This window comes from Simochromis diagramma, unplaced genomic scaffold (genome assembly GCF_900408965.1).
Source record: "Simochromis diagramma unplaced genomic scaffold, fSimDia1.1 OVJJ01000596.1, whole genome shotgun sequence".
NCBI classification, from domain to species: Eukaryota; Metazoa; Chordata; class Actinopteri; order Cichliformes; family Cichlidae; genus Simochromis; species Simochromis diagramma.
Genome location: NW_024387245.1, coordinates 24,554,220 through 24,569,516, shown reverse-complemented (window position 1 = coordinate 24,569,516; position 15,297 = coordinate 24,554,220). Strand labels below are relative to the sequence as shown.

Below are 15,297 nucleotides of genomic sequence, written 5' to 3'. Positions count from 1 at the left end.
AAGGATGAACCAGTGTAGTGTCTACACAGAGAACTTAGCAAAGAATCAATTTTAAATTAAATCTTTACAATAACTGGTCTGAAAATCAGAGCCGGCAGGTCCTGTCATTATGCCAAGTTTGGAATCATCATGTTTTTCAGAATCTAAGGCTCGATTCTCCCTGACCAATGTTTTTCTGGAGCATCAGAGCATGTCTGAGCTCGCTGCTGTGAGTCACATTTGCGAGAACATAATGCTCCATTTCCTGTGGTGGGGTCCACAAGGATTTCCATATTGTATATGTGAAGGGAGGGAGGCTACAGGGAGTAACCTGACACCAACACTGTGACTCTTCCCTGTTTGAGTCTTTGTTCTCGGATTCTTCAAATAAAACCCGAACTTCCCCGTGAACATGCTTTTGTTCCTATGAAAGAAGCCTCAGGAATCTGCTTTTCAACCACTCTGACGAGCTGATGTTTATCACCGCAACTACCCGGCTGAATTCTTGAAGGTTTTTTCTATCTAAATAAACAAACAGCTCTAAACGAGGATTATCAGGATTATTATTATCATGATCACGTGGTTGTTATTGCTCTCACTCTTCAGAGAAAGTACACAAGATGGACAAGAAGACGGTGAGTATGTCATCCTCTAACCTCTGTGACAATCTGTAGGTACAGAAAGTATCTGATATTTTTAGTAAAGAAGTCTCCATTTTCAGCAAAGGCTGTAGTTGTGTATATGTAACCAATACGTCTACTCACCAAAGAATGAGTGAAGCAATATGGATAACAGCAGAGGACAATTTATTTAGGGTCTGATGGCAATTTACCATCGGTGTCCAGCACTTTAAAGGATTGGATGGACTGGAGCACATCTGTCCTTAACATACCCTCTTAAACATCAGCTTGACACTGATACATCAAAGGAAACTTAACCGACTTTAAGTGCAAATGTTTCAACCTGAACAACTTAAAACTTCTCTGGGATACAATGTAAACAAAGACAAGAAGAAGAAAAAATATTTCCATCAATAATCACTTCTAACCAGGAGACAAGTGAATATATTATGTAAAGAGTCCTTTTTCTCAGTCCTGGGGTTGTAACACCACAACCTCCTCAGTCCGTAATCAGAGAGTGTCTATTTGACAATAACCAAAATGTCTTTGGATAGTCTTTGTGAATGCAAACAAAACAAAACAAAAAAACAATGGTGTTAGCTGGCCAGCAAAATAAAGAGTGTATGGCACTGAGTGCGGGCGTGTGTGTGAGTACTTCGGTCCAAATAATCAAGGTCCAGATGGATGAAGGGATGGCAGCCGCTTGTCCTTTAATGGCACCAGCGAGACAGCACAGCAGTAAGGCGTCTGGCAGGAGAACGAACAATAATCTTTTTTAAGGCTACTGCAGAAGGAGATATTCCCCGCTAGCTCACCCAAGCTTGCTCTCTGGCACAGCTACAAGCCACATGAGCTCATAGCCCCTCCCGCTAGGATGTACTACCACAGTCGACTGTCGTAAAGCAGCCGCAAACCAATAGCAATAAAAAAAAAAAAACAACTCAAAATCATTGAAGAACATTTTATAACACCCAATATAGATATATACATATATACTGAATATCACACAATATCAGATAACCAAATTAACACTGGGTTACATATACAGGATATTTTTTTTATGTGCAGATTCTTACTGGTCATAAAACAAACAAATACAGTGCGTGTCAGCAAGATAAAGTTACAGCATGCGAGGGTGGAGGTGTGGTCATAGGTGGCCCAAGAACTCATTTTTGTGGATGTGAAAGAATATGTGCATAATTTCTTTTTAAACATTTTGTGTGTGTATAAATAGTTTTTTCTTAATTCCTATTCTGAATTAAATTGATAATTCAAATTTGTTTCACATAAATGTTCAAAGTTTGCAATTTTTCAGAACCAAGGTCATTGTAACTGGCAGACTGGTGCAGACAAGTCTGCAAGCTATCTTCTTTACCTTCACTAATTTGTGTGGATTTCTTGTTCCTGTCTGTCAGTTTTTGAGCATTTTAAATGCAAATATTTGACAAATAATATCACTTCCTGTGTGGTTAATTCTCTTGACAGAACCCCAAAAACTCTGTTTCAGCTTTGTAGAGAAAAATATTATTGTATTATTAAGAAATATGTAGCAGACATCCATGTGTGGACACATATGTTCAATGACTTGATGAAGTGGCTTTGAAAAAAGACTTTACAAACCAGCAGCGCATCATCTTTGCCCTTAAATCACACATCAGTTAGCTGTACAACATCACATGATTGCACAGTGGCTTTTCTTTTTCATCTTGCTTTTTTTTAAAAAACATAATCAGTACAGAAAATCACCTGTTATTCCCCGAAACTAAAGTGTTCCCTTGCTATTCCTCATCAGTCAAGTCTAAAAATAGAGCAGAGCTTTCAAATGTCTGCTTAGTAAGTTGTTTTTATATTTACTCTCAGCTCCTCCCAAAAAATGGCAGGCAGCACGATTTAACCACTGATTTTGGACTCTGCATTTTTAAGCCTCAGTGTTTTAGTGTCCTAGTCACCCCATCTGGCAGACATAATGGACGTGCCTATAATACTATACTTGTTCATGACACTGTTTGTGTCTGCTAGATACCAGAGGCCATTAACAAAATATCAGTATGAGTCTGTGTGCTCACTGACAGCCTAACTATGTCTTTTTTTATCTCAAGAATTGCTCAGTGTTCCACTTTAACCATAAAATGTCCTGTGGTCACTTCCTTTAGGTGTTTTGCGTTGTGGACCTCAGAATGTGACTCTTGACTACGACAGTTTCCTGTTAAAGTGGGAAGATGACCCTTCTTGCTCTGTGATACGAGATGGGCTCGTGTACGAGCTGCAGCTTCTCATTGCAGACAAACCTGAACACAATGTAAGAGATTATTATGGGTAACTATAATCCTCACTTCTGTAGCCTCCAAACAAAAAGCTGTTCCTCTAATGTGTTTATGATAATGTTGTAGGGTGAAGTTGTTGTGGCACCTGCACAGATAGGATCTACTCATTCCTGGAAATGGACTTCCCATTTACCATCGCAGTGTGCTCGCCATTCAGTCCGGCTCAGGTCCCAATACAACAACCAATCAAGCCCATGGATGCAGAAGACGCTACCTGGTTAATATTAAGTTCAAATCATTTGATCTTTTTTGATTCTTAAACACTTTACAGTCTTGTTTATTCTTATCACTGTGCTTCTTCAGACCAGGGTGAAATACTGGTTCTCCCAAGAGACCAAATATTGGAGGTGGGCAGCACAGCCACATTCTGCTGCATGGTGCCAGATGGGGAAAGTATTAAAACAATGTTTCTACTCAAGTACAAAGGCACTAATGTAACAACTACAAAGATCAGTGAACATGTGCACTCCCTGATTGTTCACCTGGACCAACAATCAGAAAACTGGAGGGATGTACAATGTGAAACAACCAAAGGAGACATCAACGGAGCCAGTTTTCATGCTGGATGTAAGTATGACACAAAGTACTGAGAAAAAGGAATTACTGTACACACAACACAGGCCAGGGAGCTTTTGATAGCATTTTGTCTTAATAAACAAAACCATCACTTAAACTGTATTTTGTACTTATTCTTTTTTTTGTCTATTGTTAACATTTGTTTGATGATTTGAAACATTTAAATTTGGCACAATGAGGCCAAATACTTTTTCACTGCACTGTAGCATTTGAGGGCGGTTTGTGGTTTTGTCAAATGTACCTTGTAATTAAATGCTGGTTCTTCTTTTTTGTTTTCTTGAAATTTCCCTTAAATTTAGACCCCCCTAGTGACAGTAGTCTTCAGTGTGAAACCCAGGATCTGGAATCCATCGATTGTTTTTGGAATATAACAAGGAAAATAGAGGATGTTGAAGAAGTGAGAAGAAAATACCTGCTCCAGGAAAGGTAAAAGGAAATACACAACACCTCTGTTGTAACAATGAGCTCCAGTATGGGACTAAAGAAAGGCTAGTCAGAATAAGTAAATAAAATGTAATCTGACTACTGATTTCAGAAAAATATTATACAGTCACTCCCTGCTTTACATATAAATGTCTTTGTTGTACTAGATTTCATTTCATTTTCTCTTTCTGAATAATTGATGAAGCAACCTCTGTTGGAGTAGTGAGGTAGACGGGAATATGTGAATGGCCGCAGTTGGGACCACTGAAAATCTCTTATGTTTATAGTATGTTTGTTATATACAGTCCAAAATGCACAAACATCGGTTAGTTTGTCTTTTTCTTTTTCTCTCACTATGAAAGCTAATGGGCTAAATGGATACCACACTCAGGCACAGTAGTATCGAGTACTGCATCATACTTTGTGTTTACTTTGTGGTAAACAGAGAAGCCAACAGAAGCCTTTGTGGTAAAGATTTAAGCTACTTATGCTTTTGCACTACAGCATTGGGAAAATGCTCACAAAATCTGCCGGTGGAGGCTGGTGAGAGAAAGGGCCTTTATTTGCTTCCATAAAAAATTAGCAGTCCTGCTGGGTTCTTCGATTTTTTTTTTTTTTGATTTTTTTTTTGTTAATATTTAAGCAGTGTATATTTTTACATTTTAGCCCATGCGACATTGGACCAATGCATCAATTGGGTAAATGCTCGCAAAAAGTGGAGCTGGATGCTGCTGAGAGGAACTGGACTTTAACAGTCACTAATCCTCTGGGAAAGCTCGAACTCCAGGACAGGGTGGACCTGACCAAAAGAGGTAAAACTTTGGAAAAAATGAGGGGAAAAATGACTATTTTTAATCAGAGATCGGCTGATTGTTGTGATCTCTTGTTTTAGTGCACATGGTCGCGCCAGACAAAGTGGCAGCTTCAACTGTGAACCCCAGAAACATCAGTCTGAAATGGAGCTGGACTGTGAAGAAGTACAGTAATCTCAACATCACATGCCAAGTAGATGCCAGCGATGGAAACTCTAATACCAAAGTGAATAGATTAAAAAGGAAGCTAAGGTATTGGCTTTTCAAAGTAAAAGTCTTCACTGAAGTCAGCTAACATAATTCTTGTCCTTGTAGGTTTACCAGACTGAAAGCATTGGAGTTGGCCTCACAGCTGCAGTCATCAAGGACTTGATACCACACTGGGACTATGACGTGAGGGTCCGATGTGGAACAGCACAACATTTCTGGAAATGGGGTGACTGGAGCAAAAGTGTCAAAATCCGCACGAAGGGTGATGGTAAGTTGTTTTTGTTTTTTGTTTTTTTAAGAGAAAAGACTTTAAAAATGTGTGAATGTAACAGATGTCGTTTGTCTGGTTGCACCACAGTTCCAGATGCTCTTGACGTGTGGATGAAGGTGAAGGAAGACCAGACTGTAATCTCCTGGAAGGTGAGTCCAAGTTGGCTTTTACAAGGCTTTTATGAGGCCTCTTGGTAAGGTCTAAATCTGGAAACTGACTTACTTTTGGAGACAGCCTCAAGTGGTCTTTAGAAAAACTAGAGCTTTTGGTACTTGCATGTTGGATTCATTTTTTTCCTCACAACTTGATGCAATAAAAAATATCTTTATTAAATCTATTTGAAAAAATATCAGTGCAACATCTTATACAGTTAGAAAGTGACGTTTCAGAGGACACTGTTACCATTTCAGGTCTTGATGTTACGTCTCCACAGGTGCCACTGGCCAATCAGAGCCATGGAGAAATCTTTGACTACAAAGTGTCCTGGGCAAAGACCAAAGACAAAAATCAGTCAAACCAAACCAACGTGTCCAGAAGCAATCACAGTCTTACACTCACGCTGGACCCCAGTGAGGAGTACATGGTCACTGTCACGGCTAGAAACATAAACGGCAGCTCATCACCATCGACCATCATCATCCCCCGCTGCAATCTAGGTATGAAGCTAACAGAGCACCACACATTACAGATAAGCTCACTTTGATTTCCATTTGGGGAAGAGGTTTGATTTTATCTAATCTGTGCAGAAGGCTGTAAGCAAAGGGTTTTTCAAACAAATGCAGAAAAGGAATAGCAGTTTTCATGATCACATGATTGAGATTATAGCTATTATAAGTATACAAATATGTAATTTTTGTGTTTATATTCTATATGTCCAAGTCATGGTGAGTATATACATTTGGACACATTTTATTGGTCTGAAAAGGAAAGCTACATGCCTTAAAAGTGCATTAAACTGCTTTTAAAACCCATGGAAAATTCTCAAGGTTTAACTATATATACTGATTTAACCTCTTCCTTTTTTAAGTGGAGTATGTTGTAAAATCTAATTTTAAAGAGTATTTTTCAGATACATCCAAGGTGAAGACCTCCTGGATCAGTGGCAGCAATGGTAGCTTCTTCCTGTCCTGGCCTGATAGTCCTAACGCCAGCTGTGGCTACATAGTGGACTGGTGTCCAGTCTTCGGTAATTGCTCCTTCGAGTGGATGAAAGTGCCTCCCAACAGAACTCATACCACAATTTTTTCAAGTACGTTCTCATCTTTGCCTACAAAACTGTTGCAGATCATATTTGCATCTGTTTCAGCACAGCTCCTTTTGTTGTTCCAGAGAACTTTGAAGATGGTCGGAGATACCTGCTGTCCATATACGCCTGCACTGAGGGAGCTGCGGTGCTACTACAGAGAAGAGAGGGCTACATCAGAGAGACCAGTAAGACTGATTCAGTGATTTCTCACAAAATGCGATGGTTCAATCAGCAGTGTATTTTATGCATGTCACATCTTTCCAGAAATAGGAGGCGAGCTGTTTAAACTCAAATACAAACAGGAAGACTCGGCTGTTGAGGTATCCTGGGAGCCCATACCTCTGGAAAAGCAGACTGCTTCCATCCATGGATATATTCTCTACTACCAGGACCAGAGCGGGAATGTTTTTAATGTGAGCACAGGTACAGTATGAAGGCATACTCACTCAGGCCAGCTAAGATTTCAGTGTAGACATTAAGTATAGGATCAGCTTCTTGTTTACGTCCTGCCATACGATGAGCTTTCTCTCCACCTACGAGGATCCTCAGCATGAACATTCTTCCCAGCATCTGTTTAACTGTCAGCGGTGCCTCAAAATGTGTTTGAGTTTGGGAAATGAAAGAGTATTTGGATGGAACATAGACTTATATAATGCCCTCTTGTGGTGCAAGTTTAAAAGAAACCAAGTCCCCCTTTTTTGTGGTGTCAGTCTGTCGATTTAAGCAAAGTATGACTGCAATTGGATAAATTAACTAAGAATTATAACAGTTTAACTTGGTTGCAGAAAAGATCAGATTGGGTGGGGAAGTGTCTGACACAAAAACGTTTTAATAATTATGTTCTTAGCCAAATCCTTTTGTTCTTTATTGCACACTTAACTGCAATATTTTGCTGAGTTTGTTTATAAATGTATTGCTGGCACTAGTAGGACGGCACACTTAAAGCCTTTACACACTGGACGTGCAAAGGTTGTGCAAATATTTTGTGTGTTAGAAACATTTTTCAGGTTTACCTATTCTTAATACAGTTGTTCACACCAACAATGTAATTTTGCTCAATGAACTTATGGCTTTTCTTTTTTTGAACCATGAAACATTTTTCTGATTCTATGAATGCAAAGACACAGATCTGACCAATTAGACCACTGCATTTAGTGCGCTGTAGCTCAAAACAAATATCACACTGTGATCCTTAAGTATGTTCAAATGCGGCTGTGATACAACCTCCTGGTTTAAACCAGAATCTTTTCTTCTTTTTCTGCTTCAAAGTTTTAGGACCAGCTATCATCACTTCATGTTTTGATTGAAGTGTGATTTTTTTCTTTTTTCTTTTTTTTTTTTTTAAGGACATTTTTCAGAAAAACACAAAGCTTTCTGTGTTTATGTACACAATATGAATTCGCATCTGAAATATTTAGAATTTTGTGCCGTTTTCTTGCAAAGCACTTGTTGTGTAATGGCCTTTAATCACACTATTAAGTTTCTCTTCTGATAACAAAGTCCTGGTTTTGTTTCTCCACACACAAAGATTAGCTTGGGACTGAGATAAATGAAGTAAGTCTCCAGAGTTGCCCGATGATCGTAAACATGTATTTATGTTGTAATAATGGCGGTCACTCTGTGTTGATTTAGATGATCCTGAAGCCACCAGCCTCACTGCAAAGAACCTGAACATCAGTATGTACACCTTCACGGTGACAGCATCAACAGCATTTGGACTTTGTGGTAATTCATCCATCAATGTTACCTTGAATCCCCTGGGTAGGTTAATTATTTCCCCATATGGACTATTTTCTTTAGTAAGACTGTCAACATTTGTCATTTTCTTTGATTTACTTGATGCGGTTCATTGTTTTCACCAGCTGATCAACTGATAATGCTGATCTTGATATCCCTGGGAGCAGTTTTTCTTGTTTTGTCTGTCAGCACAATTATCTGCTATAGACACTGGGCATGGTAAGCAATGCATATACATTTTCTGTGAAATATTGTCCACTTTTGCTTCCAATCATTGTCCGGCATTTATTTTAATGCATTCTTTCTCTCAACAGCATCAAGCACAAAGTCTATCCTCCAATCCCAAAGCCAGTGCTGACTGAAAAGTGGCTGGCATCACCGGTAAGTTTTGTTTTTTTTTTGGTTCCTAAATCTAACCAATTAGTTTCTGTTGCCAAACTTAAGTTCAACTTGACTCTCAGATATATTTCAGATGTAGAGTTGGGCGCATTAACAGGGTATTCAAATGTTTGCACACTGACTCACTTTTTGCTGATTCACTTTTAGAGCCATTTGAAGTGTTTTGGACATTATAGCATTAGCTAGCTAATGCTAAATCTGTCCACTACACATTTGTACTATTCTGTTATTTATTGGTTTCCTTGTATAGTGCATCATCATAATCGATATGGATCCAGATGTCTTTCCTGTGAATGTGAGGTCATTTTCTCTATTTTTCAGGATGAACATACCGTTCGTCATCTTCCCTTTGATCAGAGTCACTACAGTGAGGTCTTGGATGTTCCTGAACTACGTGATAAATTCAGACCACCACAGCCTGTTGTTGGCCAGGACTACATGCCTTTTACTTTCTCTCAGACTCCCAAAGGTTACTACAATAAGCCTCTGAAGAAACTCCAGCCATGTCTCACTTTACCCACTACAGGCCTCACATCTCAGCCAGGCTTGCCATCTTTTCCAATTAATGATGTATTTCCTAACCCTTCATATAACCTGATAGTACAGGGTGAGGACCAGGAGTCACAATCACATCCCGAGATCCAGGAGGGGATGCCTATAATTGATAGTGAATGCCAGCCACAGAGTCCTGAAGAGACCTTTACCACAACTGAGTTAGAGGAGGAACCAGACAGTCCCATTTCCTGTGTGTCCACATACATTTTGTTACCACAGAAAACTTCCAAATAGCGGCTGCATGCGTGAACACGTTTAAGCCTTGCACACGTACTTGAAGAGACCTTAACTACTGCATAGAACACAAGCTGCCCTCATCCACACAGTGACCTGCTAGATGTTCAAAGGAGCTCTACTGTTTTCATGTTTAGCTTCAATTAAAAGCATGCAATACATTTTAGTTCAGTTCTGTACATTGGTGGTGTTGTGGTGCTAGTTAGCACTGTCACCTTGTTGCAGGAAGGTTGTGCGTTCAAATCACCTGTCAACCATTTCTCACGAGAGGAAAATATGTGATTCCTTACTGGTTACAGCTGTGTCACTTTGGCCAGAGGTCAGTTGTGGATTTAGAGAGACGACAGCAGGCTAGAATAAAACGTAACACCAACACACTAACCAACACCTACAACTGCAGCTGGCTTCCTTTTATACTCGCTTCACGTAAGACCACCCAGATCTGGGGTAAGAAACAAATGAAGAAAATACACATCCACATTCAATTCAATTTTATCTATATAGCCCCAAATCACAACAAAAGTCGCCTCAAGGCGCTTCATAGGTACAGAGAAAAACTCAATCATATGACCCCCTATGAGCAAGCACTTTGGCGACAGTGGGAAGGAAAAACTCCCTTTTAACAGGAAGAAACCTCTGGCAGAACCAGGCTCAGGGAGGGGCGGGGCCATCTGCTGCGACCGGTTGGGGTGAGAGAAGGAAGACAGGATAAAAGACATGCTGTGGAAGAGAGACAGAGGTTAATAACAGATATGATTCAATGCAGAGAGGTCTATTAATACATAGTGAGTGAGAAAGGTGACTGGAAAGAAAAAACTCAATGCATCATGGGAATCCCCGGCAGCCTACGTCTATTGCAACATAACTAAGGGAGGATTCAGGGTCACCTGGTCCAGCCCTAACTATATGCTTTAGCAAAAAGGAAAGTTTTAAGCCTAATCTTAAAAGTAGAGATAGTGTCTGTCTCCCGAATCCAAACTGGAAGTTGGTTCCACAGAAGAGGGGCCTGCAAACTGAAGGCTCTCCCTCCCATTCTACTTTTAAATACTCTAGGAACAACAAGTAGGCCTGCAGTGCGAGAGCGAAGTGCTCTAATAGGGTGATATGGTACTACAAGGTCATTAAGATAAGATGGGGCATGATTATTTAAGACCTTGTATGTGAGAAGCAGGGTTTGTAATTCAATTCTCGATTTAACAGGAAGCCAATGAAGGGAAGCCAAAACAGGAGAAATATGCTCTCTCTTTCTAGTCCCTGTCAGCACTCTTGCTGCAGCATTTTGGATTAGCTGAAGGCTTTTCAGCAAGTTTTTAGGACATCCTGATAATAATGAATTACAGTCGTCCAGCCTGGAAGTAATAAATGCATGAACTAGTTTCTCAGCGTCACTAAGAGACATGTTATGTCTAACTTTAGAGATGTTGCGTAAATGGAAGAAAGCAGTCTTACATATTTGTTTAATATATGCGTCGAAGGACATACACAAATATCAAACCAAAATATAATACAAAGAAGACATATTTACACATATACAAACTCCAATAACAGCTTGAACAACATTTGTGCTTTATTCAGTGATGTATATTGGAAACACCCTAACCTAAACTCCCCACATTGGCACATTGGTTTACCCCAGAGGAAGCAACTAGGAAAAGTTGAGGACTGCTAACACACATCAACCCCCTAAATAGCAATCACTCATACACTGATAAAAATACAGGTAATGGAATCCCTGGTCTGCATTACAGGCTGGTTGGAGTGACTAATGGAAGTTACTAGGGTGAAATTGGTCACGATAAGCTATACAATGCTGCATCGAAAATCTTGCAATTGCAGGTTGCCAGCAGTTTGCATGGAAGATACTGCCTTGCCTGCAGACACTCAATAACTACCCTCTGAGCTCGAGTTACACTGTGAAAAGTGTGATGCTAAAAACTGACTCTTTGCCTTCAAAGTAAAAGTTGTGCCTTACATCGCAAACAACACATTTCCAACTGTGTAACTTTTACTTTGAAGAGTAGAGCAAATATGTTTTTAGACAAGTCAGTATCTTCAATGCAAACTGCAGGTGACTGCAGCACTCTCCTGTCTATCTGGCTTTACAGAAACCTGTCAGTGAATACACATTTCTCCCTGTCATCCAGAGATTTCCACGAGGTCCCCACTTGGCCTCTAGAACAGTCTAAAATTTGCTTTTTGTTCATTTTGTTTGTTGGACAATTAAAAGCCAACGGTGTAAATAAAGAAAATGTATCTAGAAATTCCACTCAGACATTTGAGAAAAGCCTTTCTAAAGCCTGATTTATTTTCATGTGAATCCTGTGAATTCTGTACAAATGTCAGCTGTTTGCATTTTCAATTTAGTGCTGTTGTCTGAATCAGACTGCCATCACCACAGAAACTGAGCTGATCATGTTGGAGCGAAGAGAAAATGAACAATAGAGGATCTCAGAACTGACAAACTGATTTATGTGTATTTTATGTATTTATGACTGCCCTACCTTATTGAAAAAAATGTGAATAGTTCCATGTAGCTTTGAGAGGTCTTTGCTGTTGATCTGTGTTTATAAGAACCAAGAAATTACGATTGATTCAATGCTGTAAACCAATAAAACAAGAAGCTTCAAGTGTTTTAATGTGATTTGATTTTGCCTGGTTACCTTCAAAGAGTTTTGGTTTAGAGAGAAACATTACGGCACCATGATGATCTACTGTGGTGATGTTTGCATGAATAGTGAACACTAGATGGAGCCAGCACTGCAGTACTGATGATAATGAGCTGTCACACATTACATGTCTGGGGTGCAAAGTATACGAGTGCATTTACACAGCAGTTGTACTTTGGTGTATTTCTGCAGTTCCTCTACTCCTCCTGCATTTCCTGATTGACTTTTATTTCAGTAGATTTATCATCAGGAGCTGCAAGCACAAACTACTCTAACTACAACTGAGTAGTTGAGGCACCTTTTCACATTTCGATGACTCGTTAGCTGATCTCAGAGGGCAAATCTTAAATAACAAGGCAAAAAAGAAAAACAACCTAAAGTCGAAATTTAATTGGCTATACTTGATGTGCATCATAAAAAGAAAAACTTGTTTCTACCCTTCCTGAAATTACACATATTAGTGTCTCCACAAAACCCACATAGGTGGTAAAAGATGTACAACCTAAACGAGCAGAAAACCACCACTGAAGTGCCAACAGCTCCTACAGTACTCACTCGAGAGTGGCCCCAAAAATGAGTCTGGACTTTAAGAGATCGTCCCAATTTTAAACAAATCCCTTTCAAAACTACTAGCTGTAGTCTATCATGATCACTAATGAGAACTTAATAGACCTTGGTCTTGCCATGTAAAAAGGCATTGTATACCCTTCAGTACCACAAGAGGGAGCTGTCAGCTGAATGTTTGTTTTGGGATTATTATACATGACCATTCAAGGTAAATTTAATAAAATGTGTCTGTTGGTACAAATTTTCTACTCACGTCAGTGAATGTGCAGTTTCTGACTGGAATGTTGGTGGTCTTCAGCACACAGACTTTTTGTTCTTTTTTCTTAAAACTTTCTTGTTGAATATTCACTGTTTAAGCCCCTAGTATACCTCAATACCTCAAGTCTGTCACATTGGTTTTGAAATCAGGGCAACTTTAATTTTTTTGCGTAACAACATTTAGATAATCTTGTGTTATGAATGAGCAGCTAATGATCCCTTTATGGGCACTTTAGATAAACAATCTTGTTTAAAACCTCCCCAGTGTAACTGAAGCGATCAGAATGTAAAGAAATTGTCATGGCTGTGTGCTGCGCAGGCAGGCAGGATTGAACCCAAAGGCAGGACTCGCGGAGGCAGAGATACCCGGATTACTACAGGAAAATAAGAAGAACAGAAAACTAACTAAACTGGGAAAACAAGTAAACTAACAGGCAAGCGAGCAAACCGAACACACAGCAAGAATAAGAGTGAGCAGACATTAACTAAACGACAGAGAGCAAAGGAAAACACAGGGCTTATATACACTGGAGAGTAATCAGGGAATGGGAAACAGGAGGCAGACACAGCTGGGAGAAATTAGACTAACGAGACAGGGGAGAAGTTTGTGGTCTTTGTGGTCTTTGTGGTCTGTGTAAGCAACAAAGCCCTCAACCATGCTCTGGTTTAAATGACTGACACAGGAAGAATTTATTGAAATAATGTGAAATAAATCACATGACTCGGGTGTTTTTCCACAGAATTCCCCCTCGTTGCAAGTCATGCCAAGCTAAAAATATCATTTGCAAGGATCATTTGTGTGTGTTGTTCTCAATCACTCCCACTTTGTTATAATCCCACGAAAAGCAGACAGTGGAAAATTTAATAGTGAGGAAATTTTAACAACTGGACTTGTTGCACAGGTGGCATCCGATCATGGTACCACCCTGGAATTCACTGAACACCAGGGGCAGATGTCGGTCCCAATCCCGCTGGTGGCGGCTGGTGAGAATGGCGAGCTGAGTGGCCAGCGTGCGGTTGAAGCGCTCAACCAAGCCATCGCTTTGTGGGTGGAGCGGTGTGGTTCTTGTCTTCTCCACCCCCAGTCGCCGGCAGATCTCCCCGAAGACCTTCGATTCGAAGTTACGCCCCTGGTCACTGTGGAGCTCAGCCGGGACCCCAAAATGGGTGAACATCTCCTCCACCAGCTTCTCGGCCGTCGTCGTTGAGCTCTGGTCCGGCACCGCGTAGGCCTCTGGCCACTTCGTGAAATAGTCCATAGCCACCAACACATACCGGTTCCCTGACTCTGTGACGGGGAAAGGCCCTAGGACGTCCACTCCCACTCTTTCCATTGGGGCCCCCACCAGGTACTGCTGAAGGGGGGCAGTGGAGCGTTGAGTTGGGCCCTTCTGTGCCGTGCAGGTGTCACAGCAGTGCACATGAAGTTCCACATCCCGTCGACAGCCAGGCCAGTAGAACCGTCCCCTGAGGCGGCGGAGAGTTTTGGCGTTCCCATAGTGTCCTGCCCCCACCGAGCCGTGGACCAGCTCAAGCACCTGCGACCGCAGCGACCGAGGCACCAACAGCTTCAGGAGATCTCTGCCCTGACCGGGGGCTCGCCATCTCCGGTACAGGAGGCCGTCGTGGGTCTCCAGATTGTTGTGCTGGGAGTAGTAGGCCTTCACCTCAGGCTCCTGTGGTGGCATCCGATCATGGTACCACCCTGGAATTCACTGAACTCTTGAGAGCGACCCATTCTTTGACAAATGTTTGTAGAAGCAGTCTACATGCTTGATTTCATACACCTGTACGTATGGAAGTGATTGGAACACCTGAATTCCCTGAACTGGATAGAGATGGGAAACTCTACTTTTAAGATTAGGCTTGACACTTCCCTTTTTTTTATAAAGCTTATATGGCTTAGGGCTGGATCAGGTGACCCTGAACCCTCCATTAATTACGCTGCAATAGATCTACTGCTGTGGGATTGTCATGATGCACTGAGTGTTTCCTCTTCAGTCACCTTTATTACTCACTGTGTTTGTACACCTCTCTGTTTTCAATCATTAGTTATTATTAATCTCTGGCTCTCTTCCACAGCACGTCCTTTTCCTGTCCTCCCCCTCACCGAGCCTTGTTCTGCTGGAGGTTTCTGTTTCTGTTAAAAGGGAGTTTTTCTTTCCCGCTGCCACCAAAGCGCTTGCTCAAAGGGGGTCACATGATAGTTGAGGCTGAGGCAGCTGTTGTTGTGATTTGGCACTATAAAAAAATGAAACTGAGTGAGTGACTTTTTGCAATACAGTGCATAAACAAGTGTTCAAATAAATGCTTTAAAACAGCATCTTTTGTTTTTGTATTTTTGATTTATTTTTAGCTGTTGGTGACTTTGAGTTAGGAGTGGACTTTCTACATTAGATAGATAGATAGATAGATAGATA

The 15,297-nt window shown here is 40.7% G+C and overlaps 1 protein-coding gene across 2 annotated transcripts; it reads left to right on the top strand.

Moving 5' to 3' along the window:
* Positions 1-237: 237 nt before the first annotated feature.
* LOC120714208 (leukemia inhibitory factor receptor-like) lies at positions 238-9,771 on the top strand. 2 transcript variants are annotated; one of them, XM_040000306.1, is made up of 17 exons: positions 238-614; positions 2,753-2,898; positions 2,990-3,140; positions 3,227-3,490; positions 3,799-3,925; positions 4,589-4,734; positions 4,815-4,927; positions 5,050-5,212; positions 5,303-5,364; positions 5,649-5,871; positions 6,285-6,464; positions 6,545-6,646; positions 6,726-6,884; positions 8,094-8,222; positions 8,324-8,417; positions 8,513-8,579; positions 8,919-9,771. In XM_040000306.1, the coding sequence occupies exons 1-17, from the start codon at positions 551-553 to the stop codon at positions 9,384-9,386; spliced, it is 2,658 nt and encodes an 885-aa protein (XP_039856240.1). In that variant the 5' UTR covers positions 238-550; the 3' UTR covers positions 9,387-9,771. The 2 variants fall into 2 exon arrangements, with proteins under 2 accessions (XP_039856240.1, XP_039856239.1); XM_040000305.1 differs by having other exon boundaries at positions 240-614; positions 4,815-4,960.
* Positions 9,772-15,297: the final 5,526 nt, after the last annotated feature.